The 26298-nt window shown below is 28.5% G+C and overlaps 1 protein-coding gene across 1 annotated transcript in view; it reads right to left on the bottom strand.

Annotated features, from left to right (window-relative positions):
* LOC132934775 (uncharacterized) overlaps positions 1-26298 on the bottom strand; it is a 303914-nt gene that overhangs the window by 69116 nt on the left and 208500 nt on the right. The window contains exon 2 of the mRNA XM_061001118.1: positions 20125-20254. Coding sequence (XP_060857101.1) covers positions 20125-20254 — 130 coding nt within the window. The remainder of the gene's footprint in view (positions 1-20124; positions 20255-26298) is intronic.

Here is a 26298-nt window from a genome sequence, read left to right as displayed (position 1 = left end):
ATTACGAAAAAACGCGAATATTTACGCAATACCATCTGACAACCAAATCAATTTGGTTATTTTGTTATCATTCAAAAATGAATATCCTTAGTTAGTTAGGTACTTGAAATTGTTATTTTAGCATTTTATACGTACCTTAAACCTATATGATGATATAAATTTGATAATAAGTATTTCAGATATTTTTGTGCTATAAAATTAAACATTATATCAGTTTTTAACTGTAATATAAATTGAAAATTTTTGTCAAAATTAGAACCATATTCTAACACTTATAAAAAAATAAATAAAACGAAAATAAATCATGCTTATGTATTTTTAAATTTTTTGAATTGTTATAAGAAAAACTTATGTAAAATCTTTTATTACATTTTCAAGCTTTATTTGACCAGGCTTAAAAAAGAATTCAAAAATATGAAATACCTATATACATTTTAAAATATTATTAGACATACAAAACATCTTCTCCACTCAGCGTCATTTTATGTATGTAATGATATCATTGGATCCAAATTTAACACGTTCATTACCATTAGTGACCTACTAAATAACGATGTATGCTACTGTCTTAGTAACTGTTATTCAAAAATACAAAATAAATAGAATAAAAAAAAGTATTTAAGTACAGGATACCAAATATTTAAAAAGACTTTATTAAATACTAAATAGGTCCCTATAAGATACGACATTTAATGCAATCTATGGATTTTCCTACCCTTAGGACGGGAAACATCCAGTATCGAAATGGAATATAATACGTGCAAGATTGTATGAAATTACTTTTTTTTTATATTTTTATGGTAAAGTCCATTTTTATTTCACAATTGTGCAATTTGATTTATGCATATAGGCATATAGCATACATAATGCATATAGGTAGAGACGAGTAATTATTACAACAATGGTGGCCACCAATCACTGCACTTGTGAGGCGCCAATTAGAGTAAAATATAAATGTACACCACTCAAGTGTATGCATTAATACACACATTAAGAATTTCAATTTATATATCAAGGTTTTAAACGTATCCAGGTATCCTAAAAAACTAGACTTTTATTAAATATTAAATTTTATTTTATTAAGATATTTTATACAAATTTATTTCGCTCAAAATTATAAGACTAACATTTTACAGATGATGAATAATTTTTACCAGTAATTTACCTCTATTTTTATTTATTTACCATAATTTGGAAAGTTTTATTTTAATATAGTTGATTCGTAGCTATATAACCATCATGAACACCTCCCTCCACTCTTTCATAAAATGCGTATTACTAGGATATTGTTTATTTTGATATGGTTTTATACTTTTATATTATGATAATGAATTTTTAAAGTAAGGACGTAGGGACATACTATAATTCGCGAAACCATGATATATAAACAACTAAGTCAATAATGATCTTAGAATATTTTTAACTTTATGGTGGTTAAAAACTTCATTCTTGATATCATAAGTTATAATACAAAAAATCAATCAGTTAGAAGGTGAAAAGGTTATCAATTGATATTGATTTAACCTATTGATAATAATATGTATAATGTATAAAAATCAGAAAATCAAAATAATATTTTTTACATATTATGTATTAAGTATTTAGATTAATTTTATTTTGTCTTTAGTTAAAACTCGACAAGTTTCTTATTAACCATTTCTATGATTTCGTTGTTAATATTAGTCTCATAAATATTTTCACCATTTGATGGTTAATTTGTATTTATTTTTTTGATTAAAAAAGTCAGTGAATTTACTAGAATAGTACATCTCTGTTATTTAAATTTAAATTTAAATTTCTTATTATTGTCACTGTATTTTAAATCGATACAAACAATCAAGTTAAAAAAAATAATTTTAAGTGTAATATGCAATGAATTAAAATTGAACGTTTCTTGATAATATATTATTTTAAACCAAAAAGAAAATGTCAAAAACTGATAATTGTTTAATACATTTTGATATTTAGGGTTTTCCGTTTAAACCACACATTGTACACTAGTACACTACAATAGTATAATAAATATCTAACTTGACAAAATAATATAGTGGTGCAGTGTTGTGGACGCAGAAAAAATATCTCCTATATAATATTAGATATAGGTACGACAGTGTTCTGCAATATCGTGGGTCTATGTGATATATTATTATGGTCTATTGCTGTCATCGGACAAAACGTAAGGTAATAAAAATCATAATATTTTACCCCGACTCTAGTTGTAGAAGTCAAAAATGTTTTCCCCACAAAAGAAATTCCGTTTCGGTGCATGTGATGGTGTTATACTAATATTAATAGTCATAGTAATAGAAGGTAATACCTTTAGGCAAATAATTGTTATTGCATTAAAAAACTCACGAAATGTACTGCGAGTATAATATTAAAAGTTGTACTTATAATTTTGAAAATTGCATTGAAAAAATTTAAATATTATAAAATAATTTTTTTTTCATATTATATCGAGTAAAATATTCTTAAAACCGTGCGAAAATTATGAAAACCAGTTCAATTTTGCACCAAAGCCAAAATCGCATTACCTATATTGCGATAAAAAAAAAAGTGTTTAAGTTCGACAAAAGATGAAACACATTTTATGCTCACTAAGCAACGAATATAAACATTCTATATGAAAAAAAAAAATTTGCAAATGCAATAACTTCTCTGCCCTAGCCCAACAATATGCGTATGTTTAGATATATAAAACATTCAAAAATAGCTGACGAAGCAAAAGTCTCTGTGTTTCGGTAGATAGCGATTCGTCGTCGCCGTAGACGAATGTAACAAATTCATTGTGTCGGTAAAACGTTGTTCAAAGACAAACAAATAATACAAATATATGATATTATAGCTATAGTTACCAGGTAGGTATATCTGAGTATGTAATCCATGTATATGTGTTATGTCTTATGTACACCTCTATAATACATATTATAAGACAATATAGTTTAACATGTCTTACGTGACACATATTTTAACTATCCATTTGGGCATTATACTCGTACAAGTCATACGGGCGTCACCGTATTCGGCCAAAACTTACCATTCCCTTTTCGGCCATAAAAAAACATAAAGTTCTTTTTACAATTATAACAACTGAACTTGTGATTTTTTGATAAACATTCTTACCTATAATTGAGTGAAAAAATAATAAAATAAAACAATTGGCAATAAAATGGTTTAACATATTATTAACTTAGTCAAATAAACTAACAATTAATTTTGGTTCGAAAAATGTTACTATATTTTTTATTACCTTTACTCTTCAATGTAAGTTTAATTTCGTTCATAGTTGGTTATATTTTGCTGTCATAATTATTATTATATACCTATTCTTATTACCTATATGTATTATATAACTATATTAATTTCTATTCGATTAATGTAAGTATTAACATTGGTTATAAATACTAATATAAATATATAATATAATCAATTGTAATAATAATATGTTATAACAGTTTATTGCCAATTGTTTTATTTTTTTCAGTTTTTTTACAGTTGTAGGTAATAATGTTAAAAAAATCACTTTTTTGTATACAATCGTATTTAATTAAATATAAAAATTGTTAAGTTCAGTTGTTATAATTGTACATTTTAAAGAAAAATGTAGGTGCTGGCCGAAAAGTGGGCCGCCCAGTCATACATTATACACGTATCCATAGGTTTTAAAATCGTTAATCGTACGAATATTATTTTGTCATTCAACAGCATACTTATTGAAAAACGTATACGCTTTTGAAAGCATATTATCTTTTTGTATTATTTGAAGTCATTACAGTTATAATATACACACAGTTTCTGAAAACTTTCTGAAAACAGTTTCTGTTTAACAACATTTTTTTTACCTTTATAATACTTTCAAGATTTTTCATTTTTCATTTTTCATTTTTTTAATACTTCATTACCAAATAAAATATTTTATTTAAATATAAAAACGATTCTTCGAACCACGAGATAGTTAATTAGTTATAACTTATAAGTATTTTAAGTTTAATTGAGCAGAGAAGTGCACAGAATTTAGCAGGGTAACCCTTGTCCCACTATTACTCTTGAGCTTTATAATGACTTCTGAGGAAATCTGTACGTATACTGGCCATTTTTGGAAAAATTGTACATTACTGGTAAATTTAGTTGTACAAATGTATTTATAACTAATTGATTGATTAGTACACTAGTTCTTTATTCTTTGGTTGATGTTTTTGATTTACATGTTACTTTATTAATGATCTCATATTTTCATTTGTTTCAATATTGCGAAAAGCAGATCTTTTTCGATGAACATTAACACGAACGCCTCAAGTTACGAGGCTCGTGAATGCTTGGATGATTCATGTCACTAAGGCATCACTTAACACATGTTTTTGGTATAAATTAAAACTACTTTACCAGGTGAACTTTTTAGAACCTACGTAGATATACTAATGAGGTCGAGAACGACGCGACGGTGCAAACAGAATTCAGAATTTGTTGCTCAGACTTGCAGCCAAACTACTGGTTATGTCACCATGTAGCTTACACGTTAAATTAGTTTAGGTCTACACTCATCCAACCCTAGAAGGGACCTCCTCTCCCTACGTGGACTAATTCGAGAGGTTTGTAGGACGCCACTGAGACCTAGGGTTTTGCAACCGGAAACTGATGCATAAAAAGCTATTACTTGTCAATTGTCAAACTTGATACTTAACTGGCAAGGTCACATACAATATAGGTATTTACTATAGTACTATATAGTACCTACTTCACGCATGTAAAAAAACCAAAAAATCAGAAACTTAAAAATCAAAGATTGTTGCAAAATTTTTTTTTTTGCACTGACGTTCTAAACTCGTTAAGATTCCTAAATAGGTTCTAAAACAAAACAAAAAACGCGTGGTAACTGGTAAGTAATAACACGAATCTTCCCAGCTGTCGCGATTGTCTCTGCTCAAGTTTAGATTCAGATAGTTAAATAGTTTGTTCCTCAACCTGTTCTTAATATACTTTAAAGTCGAAAAAAAGGTAGGTACACCACAGAAGGCCAGCCCACCGGGAAAATGAGTGATCCGTGCCTGGATGGAATCAGAACAATTACATTTTACTTGAAAATGTCATAGCCCATTTGGCCAATATAAAGGCTCTAATTTCGATAGTTTTAATTTCCAGATACACATTCTGTTACTTACCTATATGGATTGATAAAATGCCAGTTTATTACATCGTTAATAAATATATAAAAAGTAAAATAGAATATAAAAATGATTCAAGAGGATTAAGGTTTTATTGAATTTAAGATAGAAAACTGATCTGAAAATTAATTTGATTAATGAAAATATTGACAGTATATCATCGTTAATACAGACATTGGAAAATAATGAAAAAACAATGTAGGTACATTGAAATTATTTAAAAGTGAAAATATAAAAACGACCCGTTTTGTCTTTTAAGTATGCCTTACTTCAATAGTTATACCATGAGGTGTCAATTGATATATTTTTATTATACCGAGTGATCCACCGAACATATTATTCACGATTGCAGATATTCAAAATCTGATTTTTGGAATTTTTTTATATATTTTATTTTTTTTTATTTTTTATTTTTTATTTACAATCTATTACATAAAATGAACAATAAGTAAAATAGATAAGTGAATAAAAGTGGCTTGAGGAAAGGACAGATTTAAGAAGCCTTCCAGTGAAGACACTTTGTCAGCTATTTATATACATTTCTATAAGTTAACAATAAAGTTATAAATAAAATTAGGCAATTAACTAAATTAATAGGTCCCGACACCACCGCTTTTTTAGTCTTTTCCTAGGATTGTCGGGTATGTTTGCCGACGCAAGTCCTTTGATCATGGTTTTTAGCAGATAAGTTAAATCGTCTATAAAAAGTTCTAGCTACATCGCAGACGGGTGAGATGGTAAAATCGTTATGTGAGGTCTGGTTGGACACGTAAAAAGGTGCTTTAGTTATAGCTCGGAGCGTTTTGGATTGGAAGCGTTGAATACGGTAAGTGTTTGAAATTTTTGCAGGGCCCCATAATTGAATTCCATACGTCCACATTGGTTTAAGATAAATTTTATATATTAGAAGCTTGATTGGTAGTTTTATGTGGTTGGAGGTTAGGAGAGAGCGGTGAAGACGAAATCGGTTATTTAAGGATAGCAGTTTGCTGCGAAGATGAGGAGACCATGTGAGGCGTTGATCAATAATTATGCCTAGATAGCGAGTGCTCTGCGCGGTTGGCAAGATTTGCTCATTTAAAGTAATAGGTGGGCATATTCCCTTCCTAAGAGTGAAGGTACATTGTATAGATTTAGATTCGTTTATTTTCGCACCCCACTCCTTATACCATTTTTCGAGGAGGGATAGGTGTTCTTGGATATGCGAGGAAGCAATGGATGGATCATGACTATTGGTTAAAATAGCTTTGTCATCGGCAAAGTCAGCGATGAGGCTAGTGGACAGCGTGGGTTGATCAGATACGAAAATATTAAATAACAGAGGAGCAGTAACTGCGCCCTGGGGAACTCCTGCATTTATGGGTTTTGGTGAGGAATTAGATGAACCATAACGTACCGAGAAGAAACGATCTTCTAGGTAGGACTTGAGTATAAGATAATAAGTAGACGGTAGGATGAGTTTCAGCTTAAATAAAAGCCCTGCGTGCCAGACTCGGTCAAACGCTTGAGAAACGTCTTGGAAGGCCCCAGTGCAATATTGTTTTTCTTCTAGAGAAAATGATATTTTATCTAATATACGGTAAATTTGATGTATCGTGGAGTGTTTGGTACGAAAACCAAACTGGGAGTCAGGTAAGATTTTTGATTCAGCGATAATGTTTAAGATTCTTTTTAATAATATTTTTTCAGACACTTTCGACAGTATTGGAAGCAGGCTAATAGGTCTATATGATGTTGGACAGTCGGGTGTTTTTTTTGGTTTGAGAATGAGTATGATAGTGGAAAACTTCCATAACATAGGAAAGTAAGATAATCGGAGCATTGAGTTAAATATATAGGTGAGAAGGTGGTTGAGTATTTCAGAAGTTATTAGATCATAGCCAGGAGACTTTTTCCTGGGGAGTTTAGATATTATATAACGAACTTCAGCAGGAGATATATGCTTCGGTGAAAGGGACATTTGTAGTGGTGAGTTGAGAAATTGTTCAACTAATTAATTGCATATATTTAAATATCATATTTCAAACTCTTAAGGTCTGTGTTGATGTATACTTGATTCAAAATGTTAACGAGTAATTTCTCTATTCTTTATTAACATGTTTAGACTAAACAGTAAAAAAAGGTTTTAGAAAAAAATGAGAGTACACGTAATATTGGATCTAGTATTTATACTAGGAACATTGTTAAAAAGGTAGGTAAGTGGATGTCACTCAGCTGTACAGCAGGTTACAAGTGGGTGGCTGTATAATGGATAGAATTCAATTTTATAATATCATTATTTAAGAAAAACGATTCTGAGCGGTGACGGTTCGTCAGTGTGGATATTTTATATTATATTTATATTGTTATTACTTATTATTATTAATACGGTAGCCACTAAATCGAATTAATATTATAAAATTGCAACAAAATAACTAAAATTGTTATTCTTGGTTATTTAATATGTAATTTCGTCCAAATCGTAACATATAAAACTAAATAAAACTGTGTTTTTATATTTTTGAAATTATTGGTTACAGAATAACCTACTTGCGTGGAACCTTGTTGTAAGTTTTCAATCTTTAGCTATAAAAGTTGAAAGTTTTATAAATTGTTAACTACAAAAACATTTTTTTTTTAAATTTGATCAAAATCGAACTTAAAATGCTTATAAAAAAAATTGTACATATGTAATTTTAATATTTTACAACTACTATTGTAACGATATATCTGAAACCCTGTATTAAATTTTCACGCTTTTTGAACCAACAAATAAAATTGTATTGATATTTATAGAAAAAAACAATAGAAAACTAAATAATTTGGAAACTGAAGATGTCCGTTACCAGATCAAAACAAGTCAATATATTTTGAAAATTGTATCGTATATATTAAATGCCAGTATAAACAGTGAACATTTAAAGTATCTTCGGTAGAGTTACACCAAAAACTAAAATCGTTTTTGTCGAAAACCGATTTTACGTAAAATGACCCTTTATCATTATAGTACATAAAGTTAAATAACTCGAAAGCTACTCGTTTGAGTTTTGATTCTTGTAAGTACGCAAATTGTTATAAAAATTATCTACTAAATATTTCACTATAGAAGAGGCAGTACTTATTTTAAAAACAGATGTTTGTATCTCCGCCGGACACTCTTTAAGTAGAATAACAATCTCAAAAGCTTGAAAATATGGTCTATAAGTAAGTAAATTTAAAAAATCAAACTTTGAATAACTGGCTTATTGAAGGAAATTTGGTGAGTGTGCTTGGTGAGTCATCCTGTATAATAATAATAAAATATTTTAGGCAATAATTGACCGGCACTGACCGTTACATAATAAATAATAATAATATGTTATAGTAAACGCGACCGGAATATATTCGGTACTTACTGACGGTTTTTTTTCGACACAAATCGTCCATGACCTCCAGCTATCATTGCTTACGTTTCTCCCTTTTTTTTTTACGATTTCACGATTTTATCGCTAAATACTGGGAAATTTTAAAAATTACCCGCTAAAAGTACCCGTGTTCGATTTCCAATCCATAAAAGGGCTTATCACGAAACTATTCATGCCTTTTACTGCGCCCTAAAAAAGAGTTCCCGAAAAATAAAAACTAGTCGCCATAAAAGCGCTATACTATTGCACAAAGCACAACATAAAATTTCTATACTGTATTTTTTACTATTTTAGTACGAAACGAATTAATATAACTGCGCAGTGTACGATGTGTTTGTACAAATAAATATAATGGTTTGATCCAAACTTTAATGTTCTAAGTTGTATTTAACTATTATTAAAACATATATCATTATGATTCGACACAAAAAGAAAAATTTCCCAGTACTTTTAAGAATAATTTTTAAATTAAATATAAAAGTGTTGATAGCAGTGCCTTTGGATTTTTATTTATTTTACTTTGAAATACAATTAATTCTTCATACCTGTATATTACTGTTTATTTCTAATTATATTCATTGATAATTGGTAAATACAAACATTAAATAGCGTTCAGTTTTTGAAAGGCTTGCGAATCAGCTTTATCGTATTGGGCTTTGAAATAGGTAATTTGATTATTGGTTATTTAATTTTAAGTCAACATAACTGAATTAAAAATAAATATACATTTTTAATTCCACGTCAATAAAATATGTTGAGGTTGCATTGTCGTGTACCGAGTATGTACAAACTATCAGATTCTGTACATTTAATTTGCAAAATTATCCGTATTCCGTCCTTTACCCTATGCAGCTGATATAGTAAAAAATTACACGAACAATTTCGTTTGAATATTATCCAACTCTGTGCGGTCAAACTAGTTAAAATCATACAATATTTTAATATGCACGCGATACACCGATAATAATTATTGGGTAATTGGTAATTCGGTAACCTATACAGGATGAATATTTTATCATAAAACACTCATTATTTCCAAAAAGTATTAATGTTTTTGAAAATATTTTTTTTACACAGTTTCAAGTTGTTAAAAAACAACGTTTTTATAATATAATTTTATATTTTTCAATATTTTTTATCCTTATAATTTTTTAAGTTTTTACTTTTTTGAATGACAACAGGGAGTTTTAATTTCATATTCAAAAGCAGAATATTTTTCTAAGGACATATTTTCATACATAAAAATAGAATTTAGGACAAGTAGTTTATGAGTTATAAGTATTTAAAGTTTAGACAAGCAGAGTAGTGGATAAACATTTTGCGGGGTAACCCCGTACCACTCCACTCCGCCCATCTAAACTTTAAATACTTACAACTCATAAACTCCTTGTTCTAAATTCTATTTTAGATTCTGAGCGAAGCGATGAATGTATTGATTCTACAATGATGTGTGTTTTTTTTTTATTTTTTTATTTTTTTTTTTATTTTTGTGTCTGTCATCACCTTTTAGGACAGTAAAAGTGCTTGGATTTTCTTCAATAGTAACTTTTCTGATAGGAAAGTGAATCTAGTTGGTACTTTGGGGGGTCAAAAGTAAAAATTTCCCAGTAATTTTCACAAGCGACGTGAAAAACAAAAGAAAAATTAAGGAAAAACGGGAATTTTTACGCAAAATCTGTTTTCGAGAAAATCGATTTTGGTTTTTGGTGTAACTCTAAAACAAATGACCGTAGGGACATGACATTTTGACTGAATGTTTATATTAGCATTTTCTATACACCATAAAATTTACAAAATATTTTGACTCTTTTTGAGCTGTTTACGGCCATTGTCAGTTTTCAATTTTTTTAGTTTTTTTTTCTATAAATATCAATAAAATTTTATCTGTTGAGTAAAAAAGCTTGAAAATTTAATAGAAGGCTCCTAGGTTATTGTTTCAAAGGCAGATGAAAAAAATTAAAAATCCTTAGTCACAGTTTTTAATTATAAGCATTTAAAGTTCAAATTTTGACAAAATACGGAAAAATCACGAAAAATAGCAAATTATTTTGAGTTGAGAATTCATAAAAATTTTTCTTTTTAAATCTAAGATTTGAAAATGTAATATAAGATTACTCATAAGTTTGTCTACCTTTATCAAAAAAAAAAATGTCTAGAAGAAACTTAAATTAAATTTTTATGAGCGTCTGAAATTTATATTTTTACAACATTTGATATTTTACTCGATTTCTCATATAACAATTTTCTTATTTTATTGTAATTAAAAAACGAATGACTGTAGATACTTGAAAATTTCACTGAATGTTCATATTAGCATTTTCTATACACCATAAAATGTTGAAAATATTTTGACTCTTTTTGAGCTGTTTACGAACATTGTCAGTTTTCAATTTTTTTTAGTTTTTTTTTCTATAAATATCAATAAATTTTTATTTGTTGGGTAAAAAAGCGTGAAAATTTAATATAAGGCTCCTGATATATCGTTCTAATAGCAGTTGAAAAATATTAAAAATACATAGGCACAATTTTTTTTGATAAGCATTTAAAGTTCAAATTTTGACAACATTTATCAAATTTATAATTTATTAATTATTTTGTGGTTAAAAATGTATAAAATGTTTAACTTTTATGGCTAAAGATTGAAAATTCAAAACAAGGCTCCGAGTAAATAGGTTATATATAAATTACTTTATTCACAATAATATCATCAAATATACTTGGTAAAATCATAGGCTGACTGACCGTTTTCGCTCAGAATCGTTTTTCTTATACAATGATATTATATCATTGAATTCAAATTTAACACCATCCATTACAGTGACCCACTTGTAACCTACTGTACAGCAGAGCGACATCCACTTATCCACCTTTTTATGTATGAAAATACTTAGAAAAAATTTCTGCTTTGGAATATGAAATTAAAACTCTATGTTGCCATTCAAAAAAGTAGAAAACTTAAAAAAAATTATAAGGATAAAAAATATTAAATATATGATTTTTTAATAATAACGTTATTTTTTAACAACTTGAAACTAAGTAAAAAAATATTTTCAAAAACACTAATACTTTTTGAAATAATGAGGGTTTTGTGGTAAATGAATCACCTTGTATAATATATTATATTGTTATATACCTATATGGGTATAGGTACTAAATCCGTCGCGGTTCATATACTGATGACGATTTCGGTATTTTTGAGGAGACTTCCATAATATTATACCTAATTGATATGACGATATTTACCATTTATATTATTTTATTTGTACAACATTTTTCTCTATTATTCCGAATGTACATTACCGTGCTGCAATTGCGGGTACGCGTTTCAATGGCATATCGTTAAATTAAAACCTTTCCGATTAATAAACGTTGGTGTGCGAAAACCAATACATCTGACACGCGGCACTGATGAATAGATTTTCCGGCCGATTATTAAAAATAAAACGCCACCGACTGCGCACCCCCATCTCGCGTAGGGGTAGTTTTTAGTACCATACAACCGTCGTCGTTTATCACGATATTTATGAGCTACGGACAGGATATTCGAGATAAATTTATTGTCGTACGCTGCGACGGCGTCCGATGCCGGAGACACGCAGTCGACGACGGTAAATTCCATTATTGATTGACAATCGCCTAAATTATGTCTGGGCGAAAAAAAAAATTAATAAAGAAAAGGAAAATGTGAAAACCGTCCGGCGGGGTTGTGAGGTGTGGTGGCGACAGTATAATATCTATATAACATCATCGCGCTTTATAATATACCTATAGGTACGTATTTGTCGATAAAATCTTCGAAATGTCCTGATTCGCGTTTTCAACAAACCACCAACACTATCTCGATTGAATAAGAAAGACCAACCGTTTTTTTTACGGCAGCAAACAGCGCATAACAATAACCATACTAATTTACAATATCATATTATTTATTATGACTGTCTCTCTCTCTCTCTCGTGCGTTTTAGTCCGATAAAAGATGTCAACTAAGATGGCTCTGCGCAAATATAAAAAAAAAAACACTGACAATATTTTTTTAGCACGCCAGAACAATATAAGACGTATACATCTACATCTATTTAGTTGGCGTCCGATTTTTATTTCCGTTTTCTGTTTGAAATTACTTGTAAAATTAACTCGTTTTATATTTTCATCGTTCGGTAACATTATATTATAATACCACGCTTGGGGATATTATCGAAAATATATTTAGTTTCATTTATTCGAAAATATATACTTATTACTATTTTGATGCTTTCCACTAAACAGACGCGTTTCTTAGGTGATCTTTCGATAAAATCCAGTCCATTACGTGTAAGTAAATTTTTTTTAATTCCACTTTACACGTTGCTTATCAATGGAAATGTTTTTTTTTTATTATTTAACTAATAGTTTCAACGTACCAAATATTTTTACAAAGTTATAAATTTACAATAAATATATCAAACATGAATAAACAAAGAAAATATATACTTATTATTTGTAAGTGATGGTGAGTCTTCCAGGAAAATGTCGTGATTTTAGTTTTTGGTGTATTTTTGCCAATTTTTCTAATGGAAAACTCCTTCAGTTTATCTAGATTATTGTTGAAGTTTTTTTTTTGCTTGATTATCCATGATAAAAGATAGGGAAATCCCGTGCCATTGTGGTGCAGTTGTTTGTTTCGCAAGTTTTATAATTAAAATGTAACACACATTGCGAACTAACCACTTTGTCGTATTTTGTGTTTCCAATATATTGTTTAGATCATTCTAGATTATATATCATTGAAAATGTTTCATTCTACTGTTATGTCTCAGAAGAATCAAATTCAGTTACGAGATATAAACGAATTATTGCTCGAATATGAAATTGATATAACTTAATTTATATTAATTAACTTGCTGGAAATAAATACGATGCATTGTGTATTTGCGTAATTGTGTACACACAAGTAATAATTAAGCATGAATTTATATTTTGTATAATTATCATAATTTACTAGGTTATTTTCAATTTGTGTGATTAGTGGACTTTCTAAAATTGCTCGTAGGTAGCAATACATTTTTTTCTTTAAAATGGACAACAAAATATAATAGTCATTACTCATTAATGTTTTTGGACCTTATACAAAAGAACATTACTTCGAACCTAACCTAACCGTGTTTAAAAAGGTCCTATCAACGAAATATTCAATTTGTAGGACGATAGAATTTTATTGTAATTACGTTAAAATCATAATATATATCAAAGCTGGCATTGCGACGGGTTTTAAGACGAATAAGTTTTTTTTTAACATTCATGTAATTTAGGACTCGATAGTATTAAATATACATTTTAACTAATTTTTTTTCGTTGTAAAGTAAAAGTTATTTTGAAACCTGAAGTGATTCGGTAGATTAAACTTTTAACCACTAAAATCGTTAAGTCTTGCATAATAATAGCTTGAAGTTTGTGAAGTCGTAATCAAGCCAATTAATAATTGATCACATTATAAGAACACAAATAAATGAAGATTCCATCAAATTGCGGATAAAATATTGTATAATTTTATATCTTTGGAAAATTCGTATTAATAATTAATAATTGTATATATATGTTGATGAATTCTGTTTAAATATAAAAACAAAATAATGGATTTTAAACTAAGATGATTAGTAATGTAATTTTATACTTCTGTGAATGAAGTGAAAGAAAACTATTTAGATTATACGATTAAAATGATTTTTTTCATTTAGTTTACATAATTTAATATGAACGCATAACATTCAAATAAAATAAGTATTCTAAAAGTTTTTAAATCCTTTTTTTCAATTTAAAATAATTAAACATATAGATGGTTATAAAGGTTATATTATACATTTATTTTTTTTTTAAATTTTATTGGGAAATGGATATATTTGTTTTTTTTTTTTACAATACCATATTTTTATTGACTAATATTATTGCACTAGATTTATAAAAATTCTTTATTATTCAGACGGTTTGACTTTGATTTAGAACAACTTGGCATTTTAATACAATCATACTATACATAATATTTCGGTATAACTATAAAATTTTTTAACCATCTAAAATTGAAAAGTTTTTTTAAGAAAAAAAAATTGTTATACTAGCAAATGGTTAAGTAAAATTCTACAATCTCAGAATTTCATATGGACGCAATCAGTTATCAGGGTTTTATGCTTCATATTATATGCATAGGGTAATTAAAATATAATGTGTTTATGAACAAATTATAATGGATTAATAAAACATTTGAAACAAATTGGTACTCTATATAATTAATAAAATTTACATACTAATAAATTTGATTAACTTGTCCATCGTCGAATTATAAAAAAATGTGAACTAAAATACGATTTCATCGATTAATTAATAATTGTATTTAAAATAATGTTAATGCAGTCAAATATTTAGAAATGAATAAATTTAAATCATGTGCAACTCTAATTTAAATAGATATAGCATTTTAAATTAGACAAATTGCAATTAAAAATAAATGAATGCAAACCTGCAGTATCGTAAAAAAATGATCATCGTGTTAATAAACTTAAACATGTAAATAAAAAACAAGATAGAGAATGCAGGGTTTAATATATTTATAAATTATTCTATTGTTTATGCACCTAATTAATTGCAAGCGGGGATTTTGAATAGAACGCGGTTGTTCACGTTGTACGTATAAAACAATAAAATGTATATAGGTAGACACAATTAATATAATGCGTAATAATAATTAATCTGCATAACATATAATAATACATTATTATGCGTTTTTTTTGTTTTATGAATAATACAGTTTTTTTTATGATATCATCGGAAGAAAAAAATGTACTTAACATAATATAATATGTATTTTGGACGGTTAGTACAGTTTTTGATCTAACATTGAAACATTTAAATACCTTTGGTTCGAGTACCTTCCTAGTGCACCGAATTATTTTAACATAATTAATTTCAATATGTATAAAGACCTACATAGTGGTCTAGTGGTGCATTTATGTATGACACTTCGTTGTTGTAGTATTTTTATTTATTATTTTTCGAAGTTGTATGTAAGTGGACAATAAAACATTATACAAATTAAAAGGTAACCTTACCTAACCTATAGGTTTTATGAATGGTTAAAACTGCACTAGCGTACATATCCCTTCTTAAAATTAATTGCATTTTATTATATAATATGATACCTACTCGGTTAACCAATGTTATAGTAAATTTTATGAATTATCCATACGATTTTTAGAAAACTTTCTGGTTCTTATGAACTTACATTTTTATGTAACTTTATTATAATGCGTAGGTATTATAAAATATGAATATTAGGCGTAATATTATACACAGGGCTTGTATTTGAAAAAAAAAAATTCGTCTTATGTTATTTACAATTAAAACGTTATCCAAGTTTTGTGTTTATCGTTATTTAGAACTAAAACGTTATACAAGTTTTGCGTTTATCGTTATTTAAAATAGTGTTAATATACCTATTAAATTTAAAATTAATAACTAATGCGGGTAGGTAATGGCCCAGATACGGAATATATTATAATCATTTCTTAGATTCTTAGATTGTTTGCATGAAATAAATGTTTCTACGAAACCAATAGACCTTTTAAATAAATACATTTTAAAATATTTCGTTTTGCGTTATTTTCTGTTTAACGATATTCTATAAATTACATTTTGCGTTGTTTTGTTTTGCAGTATTTCATTTTTTTTTTTTATTATCGTTTTCCGTTATAATTACGTTTACAAATTTCAATATTTTTTGTCAAATATAACATTATTATAACGTTTGCAAGCCCTAAATTTATATACAATATTTGTATCGTATTTCGTCGATTTTTATCGATAAGACAATTTCATTACTTCAATAATCAAGTTTTCATTGAAAACATTAGAAAGCAAAGTCCGCATAAATCGATTGATTTGTGTGTGATTGGTATGATTAGTGATACCTGGCTATTGAATTATTGGTAATATAACCAATTATAATCATAATTTCAGAACTATAAAGAAATACCTATGCATAATAAAATAAACATTTAAATAATTAATTTGAAGTAAAATACACCAGTAAATGATGTAAATAAACGACATCATGTCGACATCATGGTATCTCAATACTAATTTGTAAATAAAACTCAATTAATTGTATTACCTACAAAAAAATATTTTAATTTATCTTAATGTTAGTATTATTATTAATTTAAATTATAATTAAAAAATAATTGTATCTCAAATTTTTCTTTTCCGGTCTGCTGGTCCATATTAAAATATCACCGGCCAGTTATCACATAGGTAAAAACAATATTAAACACATTGTAACGATTTCAAAAGTAAACTAAAACTAACCCAGGGGCCCTTATTTTGAATGTCATACATGGTTGGAATTCGTGTGTTGGATTCGTTAGTTGTAGGTACTTTGAGTATACTTATAATTTTTAAAAATCGGTATTTTGTAATATAATATGGTATGCATTATACGTATTATGTAAGAAATTCCATGTCATCATCCGCTATAAAATTTTTTTAAGTCCCTAGAAAATCTCACGTGTTTACTCAAATTGTTGTTCACAGCTATTCAATATTATCGGTCTGCACGAAAATATGACGTTGTACCGACAAATATTTAATTTAATTATGTATTGAATAATTTGTAAACCATGTCGTATGTCCTACCGGTCATTTTGAGGGGTCGTAGTGACCAGAGAGCAAACGCTTTTCTCTGGGTTTCTAGGTTTTAGACTGACCAAAATAAAAATGATTTAACCCGGTGACTCATCTGGCTCATACATTATGCACCGACGACATTGACATTTTTTTTGTCGGTCCTAATGGTAATTTAGCTTAGCGCGTGCAAATTGATGTTTTTACAAAATTATATTCATCGAAATGAATACAATGGAAAAATGAAAACAATAACAATAAAAATACTAATAAACAATAACGAACGCGATGAAATTAGTGAGAATCCTCTGGGGAGAAATTCTTGTACAATAATTTGTTTTCTGCGCATGTAGATGTAGAAATGCGTTGTAACGACACAATAAAATGAAATTATATACGAATCTCAAAACATAATATTATATGATAATCATCTCGGAATAAACGAATAAATAGTTGTGTCCTTTAAATTGTTCGGGTTTTCGTTTGATTAATGTCTGTTCATCAACGAATATAAATGTTTATATACTTTTTTTATTTCTGGTACATGAATTAATACCATTCCCCTCGTTAACTGTTTCCATTCATATGTGTTACAAAATATCCATGTATATAGGACTGTTACGAGTTGAACGACACAACCCATTTGGCAAGGGTGAAAATAGTGACATTGGTCAGATATTATATGGTTGTTGGTATTCAACTAACACATTAACGCTGTCGGGTCACGATAACTAGAAATAAGTTATTTTCAAATAACCATAATCATGAGTCAAATGACTTATGACTAGGGTTTTTAAAATGTCATGAACATTTTCAATTATGTTAAATATAAAATAAATTTAATAAAAACCATTGTTTAAATATCTAATTAGGTATATTATTTTGTTTCTACTTACAATGAGAGGAAATTATAGGAAAAGTATTTTTATCGTATGAAACAATTTATTAGCTATTAACTGTTAACCTCAAAAAGTTATAACTTATAAGCATAACAAATCTTAATATCATAATTTATTATAGGTAATACATACCTAACACATTTTAAATCTAAATTAAAGATATGTTTGATAACTAAATGTTATTTAGTAGGTACCTATAATTTGTTGCTTTTATTTGTTTATTAATTTATTTCGTATGATGTACTAACAAAACACACTATGTATAGATTACTAAATCAATCAACGTATTATTTTTATTTTATTCTTCAAGAAGATAATGGCCCCTACTGAACAATGTATACTATGTATAATTACTAATAAGTATTAATTATAATTATAATACATTATATTATATTATATTATAGTTAATATCAAAGGTGGGCAAGTTCATGAAAATAATTAACTCAAGTTAAGTTAAGTTAAGAGGACACAAGATCGATTGGTTAAAAGTTAGTAGTTAATAAATTATAAATTTAACTCGATAAGTTTGAAGTTAACATGGAAAAAAAAATTTACTTAACTCAATATAAAAAAAGTTAGTCCACGTTTTGTGATTAGTATGTGGATCACATAAAGAATGACTGTGTTCTTTCTAATTTCCTAAATTATAATAAACAATTGTGTTGAACTTGTATCGTAATGTAAAATGTATGTACCTATTTTACTTTACACGATTATTAAATATTTAAGCTATACTAACACAATGCACACATTCCGATTTATAATTTAACTAATTTATTTTTTTTTCTATATCAAATAGCAATTTAAGTTCATATAATATTAATATATTATGCCAATTTAATCTACTAAAATATATCTATTTAAAAAATTATTTTATCGAGAAAATAACAGAATTGGTTGGTACAAAAAAGTATATATTTTTCATAATAATTGTATTGAAATATTTCATGAAGAGTGAAATTCATAATCATACAAATGAGTAATGACACACTTCAATGAAGTTAACAGAGTTAAAATTAATACTACGAGAGTAGGTGTAACATTTGTGGAACTATATAAAGATAATATGTAAAGTAGATAAATTGAATTTCTTAATATATTGTTGTAAAATTTCATAGTTTAATTCTTTCTCCGTACCAGCGGTCACTGTATTATATTATCGACATATTCTTAATACGTTCTCCGGGGGGCTGAAAAATATCTACAGGTACGCAAAATTTTTAGTTGCGTGAAAAGTATTTTAAAGTGCACAATGACTTAGCAATTTCTTAAAATATGAATTATTAGGTAGTGCTTAGAACATTATACAAAAAAATATTTTTGGCAAGAGTCTTATGGCAAAAAAACCACAATCGGCATATTTGGTGTTTTAGTTATTTGTTAAATTCGTTTAGTACTCAAGTATTTTAATATTTTTTTCATGCAGTCTTAAAATATAAAAAAAAATGTATGTATTATTTACATTTCTCGAAGAAAACAAATAAAGTTGACTAAAATGATATTCTTCGTTAGTAGTTTTATTTAATCAGTTCAATGTTCTGAAAGTGTTTCATATATACACTAGTATTGATACAACTTTGAACAAAAAAAATATGTACACCAGAAAACAACAAAATCAACTATAAATATTATCTGATATTAGCTGTAATTTAATAAAACGTGTTGACAATAGCTGAGAGTTCCTGGAAAGAGAGATAAAAACGTCGTAAAAAATTGGGAGGACGTTCTACTCTTAAAAATATAAAAATATTCTCTCTTTGACAACTTTGGACTACAACTGCATTGTAGAGATTGAATTCAATTCGTTCAACATCGACACGGGTATAATAGCTGACGAAAAGATTTTTAAAACTTTGTACCGACATCGGACGTAGGTAATACACGTCGTTTGCAGGTCGGCTTTGTGCGTTTTTGTTTTAAACATTATTTATCCGACGACTGATTCGACTATATATATATATATAATACATTTTACATAATATAGAAAGAACGATCGATTTAATTCAATCTGTTAGAGTCCGACACTCTTACCTGTGGCCAGTTGAGCGTGGTGAAATTGGCATACAGCGTCCGCTTCGAACCATGTCACTCTGTCTCTGAAATGTCGATAGAAAACCGGAAACTCGTTTTGCGGCAATAACCAAGAACTGCTGATGTTCACCTGGAAAAAGAAAATCGGTTTCGGTCAGTACAAACGTCAAACGGTTATATTAAAGCGAATAAAATAAAACAATATTAATAGAGTGTTTACACACAAAAACAATAATTATATAATTAGTGTTTATTATAATATTATAATAGGAGATAGGTATGTAATTTACAACGAGTAAAACTATTTTTAGACCAATTAATCGGATAAACGTTATTTTAATAGCGATACTAACTCTGATTAAAAACCGATTACAATATCGTATACAAACAAGTTAGTTGTGTGACGTTACACTGTCGTTTTTCTAAGAAATTATATTATGAAGTAAATTTTAGGAACGATTAAAATTAAAATATTTTACAGATAGCCTCATTTTTGGCATTTTTGTTGTGTAGATAATTACAATTAATCATGTTATACCAATAGTTCATACAAATAATCATGTCGAAGAGGATATTACTGTTTCTAATATAATTTTATCGTTGAAAAAATTATTTATAAAAAGTATAGGAAAAAAAAATTATTTATGTACCAGATTTTGAATATTTTGATATTTATGCGCAAAAAGATGATCTAAATTTTATAAAAATGCAACTTACTAACCATTTTTAAAAATGGATACCTACATCATAATTTGATAATAATATCGTACCCATCGAATTGAGTGACTTGTGTTTTTCCTCTAAAACTCATTCGATGGATTGTGGGTCTTTACACAAAGTTCTTTTACGCCGTTTCATTAATAAAGAATAAACATAAAATCGTTTCAAGAGACTACATTGATACGGAAATAGTGTAGTATATAATACACTACAATTCAAAGGTATTTAAATAACTGTCTAACGACTGACTGTGGGGTTTCTTTTTATTACAAGCATAGGATACCTATGTAATTGGCAACTTTTTACCATAAATTTAATATTCATTAAACGTGGTCCCTTAATTTGGGGTAAATGTTTTGATGAGAATAAAACGATTACAAGAGATTTAAGAGGAAAAATATCGTTATTTTTAGTGTTTTAGTCAAATTCGCGGGAATTGTATTTCACCCAAACAATCACATAATCTTGAGATTTAGAAGAAAATTATTTTTTTGTTATATACATTTTATTTCCATACAATTCTGACTATAAATTAAATTTTTAATTATACTCTATTGTTTTTTTTTTTTTCATAATTACATTATATACCTAAGTATTACACAATAATTGAATATTAAAAAATACGATTATACTTTAGCTATACAAGTTGGATATTTTATACATTTTTACCTACAAAATCATATTAAAATTTGATAAAATATGTTGTCAAAAATCGAACTTTAAATGCTTATAAAAAAGCAGCTCAAAAACAGTCAAAATATTTAAAAAAAATTATTAAGTATAGGAATTGATAAAATAGACATATGATATAAATTTCAAATGTCTACAGTTATTCGTTATTGAATTACAACAAAAAAAGAAAATCACTACTTGAAAAATCAAGTAAATATCCAATGTTATAAAAATATGAACTTCAAACTCTCATAAAAATTGAATTTGACTTTCTTGTAGACATTTTTTTTATGCATTACATTTTCTAATATTAGATTTAAAAAGAAACATTTTTATGAATTTCCAACACAAAATAATTTGCACATTTTCGTCATTTTTAGGTTTTTGTCAAGATTTGAACTTTAAATGCTTACAGAAAAAAATTGTAAGTATGGATTTTTAATATTTTTCAATAGTAACAATATAATATTAGAAGCCTTCTATTACATTTCAAGCTTTTTTACCCAACAAATAAAATTGTATTGACATTCATAGGAAAAAAACTATGAATATTTGAAATCAGAAAATGTCCATAAACAGTTCTAAACAAATCAATATTGTATCATATATAGGAAATGGTAGTATAAACAACCAATTAAAAATTACACGTATCTAAGCTCATTTTTTATAGAACTACACCAAGAACCAAAATTGATATTGTCGATAACCGATTTTGCTTAAAAATTCCTGTTTACCTTAATTTTTATTTTGTTTTTCCGTGCGCCTTTGAAAACTTTAAGGAATTTTTACTTTTGACAAACCCACCCCACTCCTCTTCCTAAAGTACCCACTAGATTCACTTTTCTTTCAGAAAAGATACTGCTGAAGAAAATCTACGGATTTTTTTTTTTTGAAAGGTGATGACAGATAGAAAAAAAAAATTAAACTTAACCTAACCAAACAATAAAAAAAACACACATCATTGTTAAATCAATACGTTCATCGCTCCACCCAGACTCTAAAATCCATGTATATTAAACCTGCTTGCTACATGAATTTGATGACTTAACTTCGCTTTTGGGTGTTATCAATGGATAACTTCCCAATCCTATTATTCACCGTCAATTTTATATTCTTTCCTTTATCAAATCTAATTATTGTACAAATAACTGTATAGATTGTAGATGTATTTTAAATAAAAAAAAAAGAAAACTTCGCAATATTGACGAATAAGAAAAAAAGCGAACTAAAAAATAATCCAATCTAATCCAAACTATAATGATTACTATTATTGAAATGAAACGCACTTGTTGTCATTATATAATATTATCAAGATGCGGCTCAAGTAAGCATTGCGGCGCCAAGAGTCTGTCGTAAAAGCCGAAATGGCCCGAAGAGTAAACCGCCAAAGGCTATATCTATGTATAATAACATTATGCGGATAATAACGCGTTTTACTCTCTCGCATATGATATTATTAATAATAATATAATATACAAAATAGTCATTGTGCAGTGTCAGGCTACGGCGAATCGTATACTATGGTGGCTAGGGCGTAACTTAATTTAAGGGGTTGTGTATAATATTAAAGGCAATTTTTCGGGCCTCACACCCGGATCAGCCGGAACCCATAACAGCATTAATAAAACCATTCAAAAATCCTACACCCGAAGTATCACATATTATAAAACCCGAATTAACTGATACCTGAATAATATAGGTATATCATGGTCGAACCCGACTGCGTTTTATTTTTCACATTTTAAGTGTTAAGTAATTTTGTATGCATTTTTCACTGTTAGTTCAATTGTGTACCTAATTAGTTGTCTGATAATTAACAGGAATAATTTCACAATGAATCAGTGTTAATTATCATTTATTTATATACAATATATATATATATATATCGTTATCCTCGACGCATTTGAAAATTCAGCATTGTTCTTCGTTTTATTCCATAGTTACCGCTGCAGGCTATGCGCAGTAATTTGTTAATTTGCCTCAAGCTCTTCAAATGACTTGAAAAAAATTGTTATTGTATCCTTTGATTCTGAACGTTTGCAGCTGAAGCGAATATTGTCCAATATTACGATAAAATAAATCCCGACATTGCCAATAGCAATATAAGACTTCCAAAGCTGCAGTATATAAGATTATAGTGTTATGGAGGTGCCAGACACTCATAAATTGTTTGTGAAAACCATTTCGCAGGAAAAACAACTAGTCCATGCTATAGATAATAGATGACGTACATTCATAGTAGAAAAATTAAATGTACTTATGTACACGACAAGGAAGAAAATATTTTCCAAGTCAAAGTATTTTAATTTTGTTTATTTGTCTGTGTTGGCTTATGTTATGTGAATCAGTCGGTACAATTAATTGATAAAAAAAAAAAAAAACTGCTGTCGTAAATTATCGAATTTAAAATGGCGTGGACCAATCTATAGCGTACAAAACGGTGACAAGTTTTTTCCAAATTAAAATCCCACTCTCCATAGCCCAACAATATTCAATATTGCTTTTAATTAGATTTTGTACCTAGTTGATTCCCTCTGACTTCAAATTCTGCGTCGGACGTTGTCGTCGATTTATTGCGGAACGGAGCGTCGAAATTTAATGAGACGTTATTTGACAAATGTCAAATTTAATTCGTCTAGTCTGAGTCTTGTCACGCCGGAGAATTATTATTATTATTATTAAATGGCCGCGCGTAATACACAATTAAAATAGGGGTTGCCAGAGTGCTGCGTTTTAATTACTCGCCGTTACCAGTTACCACGTTAATGATTCGAATTCCAACGGAATTATCGTACCTAATTTTCACTCAGTTGATCTCGTTATGCACACCCATAAACCATATGTGACCACATTATATTCTGAACCATGTCATTACGTTGTGTGGAATAATTATGCTCAAAAATAAATAATAATTGTTGGATATTGTGATATTTCCACGCTTATACGCACAAAGTTATATAATAATTTATATTTTAGCGAATTATTTTTTTCGTTTAACATCGAAATCAATAATATGTTGAGAAGAATTATTTTATATTTTAGGAATTTCGTTTATTTATACATTTATCTTGATACAATTATGTAGAAACTCAGTTCCCCCAGTTAGGTCATGTTAGGGAAAGTGTGTCATACAACAAATTCTGAGTTAAATACAATCATATAATTAGGTACAAGATTTGTTTATGACCGAAAGCATGTATGTTGTGATTTATGGTTGAGCACTACTAAAAATATTTTATAAAAATTAATATTAACTATTACAATATATACAACTGTTGTATGTTGTTAACACGGCGTTCCGAGTAGGCAATATCGGTACATTGATGTCGATATTCGACGTTACCATAGTAATATTATTATGTCAGACATTCATATTTTATTGCCGGCCACGTGCGGTATAAATCACTTATTTTATAACTAATGCTTTACTGCCTAGCTACTACGCATAATATAGGAAAACGTGCTTTTGATGTTCCTAAAAGAAAAAAAACTTAGAGACAACGAGATTTCTTCTTTGGTTAAGGCGAGAAACGTTTAAAGTTGACACATTATGTGTTGACGTTTTCATTTTTAAAAACCTCTTCGTCTTTATAGTGCTGCGTGTCTGGTAATTAGTGTTGCTGCCGTAGTTATTTCGGTGAAAGAATTTTCGCCTGATGCTTTAAAGTAAGTGCTTATAATGTATGTCTATATATTATACTACCGGAATGCCGAGAGCCCGTTTCAGGGGAATGTATTTTATTGCTGGTTAACCCTTTCTCTCTCTCTCAAGTTGTTGCTAGTTTGATTCGATTAATTTTCACGCGCATGCGTAATCTCCAAACGCAGGTATTTATCGGGTCAAATGATGAAATCAAAGATTATTGGTCGAATATGTATAGATTATACATGTATACGGTATCGGTTTAAATGCAATTTGTGTTACCCACCTCAAAGTTTAAAAAAAAATAAACGTTTAATTTTTCAGTGAAATGCGCGTTGTTATGGCTAAATTTATGTTTAGATTGTTTCATTTTCAAACGCATTAGTCTGGGAGGGGGGGGGGCAAAACTTTACCCGAGTAATATTTTTCATCGTTTTAACGGTAGGCAGTGTTGGGAAGGAACGCGTTCCTTGAGGAACGCGTTCCTGGAACGCGTTCCTTTTATAGGAACGAAGCTCGGAACGCGTTCCATTTAAAATATAGGAACGAGGAACGGGAACGAGTTCCTATTTTGAAGGAACTTGAACGAAAATTTCCGTTCCTCAAATAATGAAAAAATTTTAACACGTTGAGTGCCACAGTATATTTTATGAAGCGCATATAGTGTGTTTCCGCGCCAAAACTGAGCCGCGACGCCGTCGGTCGACTACGTGTCGTGTTCCGGGTCGTTTCCGGTTCCGCGCGCCAAATTAGTTCTTCTCAAACAAAACAAAATGTCAGTATAAAAATAACAGGAATCTGCTCACCTCTATAATGGGACTTGCGGTACCTATAGTTGTTCATAAACATCCGATTTCAAATTGTCTAACCTATATACCTGTCTATACCTACCTATCTTCATCTAGGTTTTTACACCGAGAACGCTACATTTGCTATAAGGGGTGTATACTCTGAAAGCTCTATGGCGCGTTAATTTACCTAAACTAAAATACGCTTTTACGCACGTTTTCAATGATCTAATCAAATATTCCGTTCACATTGCACACAATGGCAGTTTTTTTTTTAGTCGATTTAGTAGATAACTAGAATAACGCTCTCCAGTCCTATTGAGTATGAAAATCGTTTTTAGACTGCACACT

The sequence above is a fragment of the Metopolophium dirhodum genome, chromosome 1 (assembly GCF_019925205.1).
Source record: "Metopolophium dirhodum isolate CAU chromosome 1, ASM1992520v1, whole genome shotgun sequence".
In the NCBI taxonomy this organism is placed as follows: domain Eukaryota; kingdom Metazoa; phylum Arthropoda; class Insecta; order Hemiptera; family Aphididae; genus Metopolophium; species Metopolophium dirhodum.
The sequence above is the reverse complement of the archived record's forward strand: the minus strand, read 5'-3'. Positions and strand labels throughout refer to the sequence as shown.